This window comes from Poecilia latipinna, unplaced genomic scaffold, assembly GCF_001443285.1.
Source record: "Poecilia latipinna isolate Pla-1442-1.1 unplaced genomic scaffold, P_latipinna-1.0 Scaffold946, whole genome shotgun sequence".
NCBI classification, from domain to species: Eukaryota; Metazoa; Chordata; class Actinopteri; order Cyprinodontiformes; family Poeciliidae; genus Poecilia; species Poecilia latipinna.
The window spans coordinates 264055-266242 of record NW_015113562.1 but is presented as its reverse complement, the minus strand read 5'-3'; the positions used below and the strand labels follow the sequence as shown (position 1 = coordinate 266242).

Sequence of the window (2188 nt, the reverse complement as noted above, 5' to 3'; positions counted from 1 at the left end):
GCCTGGAGGTTTGATGATTCTGGTTAGAGTGGTGATAAATGTAGCCAGAAATGTTTTATTACCTCTAATTTTCATTAACAACTCCTTCCTTTGAGCCAACTTGGTGACTATGGACCCACTCAAACTTCTCGCTGCATTCAGGGCAGACTGGCAATTTTGTAGCCAACAGAATTCGGCTGAACACCAACGTGTCAAAGGTCACAGTGGACAATGGTTTTATCGCTGATGCTCTGGTTTATATCCGCTTCCCATCAGGTGGGTTCCCAGCATCAGAGGACATATAACCTCCTGCTAGCAACAGCTGACCCTAGATTTGTTCCTCTACCATCAGGCAGGGGGGCTGAAAGGCGCCAGGAGGGGTCCAACGTCTCTCTGGGCTTCGTCCTCTACCAGAACAGCCACTTCTTCCCGTCGAGGATCTACAGGAGGCGGCGGGCCAGCCTCAGGGTCCTGTCAGCCAGCATCGGGGGTCCAGACCGCAGCGTGGTGGCGGAGACTGTGGAGATGCAGTTCAGAGTAACGGTACGAAAACCAAAACCACTTCATCATCTTTACTGGGATCAGCAGATGTGTGAAGGAGGTTCTGGTTCCTGCTGTTCCAGCTGCCGAATAAAACATCTCTGCACGACTTCTCCTGCGTCTTCTGGGACTACGGCGAGCAGGACTGGAACACCCACGGCTGCCACAAGGGGAATGCTTCAGACGGAGTTCTCAGGTGTTCCTGCAACCACACCACCAACTTTGCAGCTCTCTGGGTGATTTCCACACTCCAGAACCAGAACAGTCCAGCGTTTCTTGCAGGATTTAAGGTTCTGAAGAGATTTGTTTCAGTCTTTCAGAGAGGACTATGAGTACGCAGAAGCCCTGGGTGTGCTCTCCATCGTGGGTCTGTCTTTCTCCATCCTGGGCTTGGTTATCACCATCATCCACCACCTGAACGAGACGTAAGACCATCCTAGGTGGCTGCTGCAGTTCAGTGGTCCTCTGGTTAATGAAGAGCTTTAATCTGAGCTCTAACATGAGGAAACCATAACAGATGTTTACAGATGTTCTCCATCTAAAGAGATCTCGGTAGAGACCAGGGACCAGTAGTGTGCTAAAAACCTAGCTACACTAATCCTGCACTAACTAACCATAAGCATTAGTTTAGCAAACGCTAAAATGCTGCAGCAACATGGTAACTAGCAGAGGCTAACAGTAAAGTGATATACCAATATAATAATTAGCAGAGGCTAGACTAAAGAAGAATTTTTACAGTTGCTAACCAAAACTTCAACTCAGATGTCAAACTTCATTAAACTAAAACTTTACAAACTAGCAAACTAAATTAAATTTTAGACTTAATCAGAAAAATTATCTAGTTGAACTTTAGTGGACGAAATGTCTTCAAATTTTGAATAAAAGCTAAATTGCTAAGCTAATGGTAGAGATAAACCAGATAAACAAAGGTTTTAAAACGTTCTGCCTCAGGAGGCTTAATGTGAATTTACTAATTTTCACATTTCATTACTTTAAATTGTTCTGTCACATCAAAGCTACGTGAGAAACATTCTGGTCAGATTGGGCCAAAGTTTGGAAGAGAACGGCTGAGTTCATGGTTTAGTTGGTTTTCAAGATGTCAGAAACCAGGGGCGGATCTACTGGGGTGACATGGGGTGGCAGTTGCCACCCCAAACGAGAGCCTCGCCACCTCTGTTGCCACCCCAGCTAGCGACAATGAATTCAATAAATAGTTATGGCCAATCGGACATTAAGCGCATGAATCTCTGTTTTCCGACATCATTGAATGCAACACAATGTAACCTGACACCCACTGCTAAGTAGCGGGAAGTGAGAGAACAGGACAGAGCGCGAGGCAGCAGCATTGATGGATATATTATTGGACTGGACATTATGTGATTTATCGTAAGTCACACATGCGCCATTGCTGTCCATTGAGTCAGGAATATCGGTGGTCAGGAAAATACTACAATCATGCAAAGAATCAGAACAACGGACGCAATGTTTAGCAGTTAATTCAACCATAGATGATGGTAATAAGGGCTTCAGATTTGGTGAGGAAAACGTTTTAATTTAAAGAAAACATTGAACAAGTGAGCAGTGGGTCAGTTATACAAGCTTAACTGTTAGCCTGCTATTGACTTTGATAACTTTTGCATGTGCTGCGCAGTTTGGTGTGTTTTGGTTC

General features: G+C 44.9%; 1 protein-coding gene across 1 annotated transcript in view; it reads left to right on the top strand.

Moving 5' to 3' along the window:
* The window catches only part of adgrg7.1 (adhesion G protein-coupled receptor G7, tandem duplicate 1), a gene marked incomplete at its 5' end in the record, with an annotated part of 14724 nt that overhangs the window by 5777 nt on the left and 6759 nt on the right, over positions 1–2188 (top strand). The window contains 4 exons of the mRNA XM_015049408.1: positions 142–255; positions 332–522; positions 603–755; positions 832–944. Coding sequence (XP_014904894.1) covers positions 142–255; positions 332–522; positions 603–755; positions 832–944 — 571 coding nt within the window. The remainder of the gene's footprint in view (positions 1–141; positions 256–331; positions 523–602; positions 756–831; positions 945–2188) is intronic.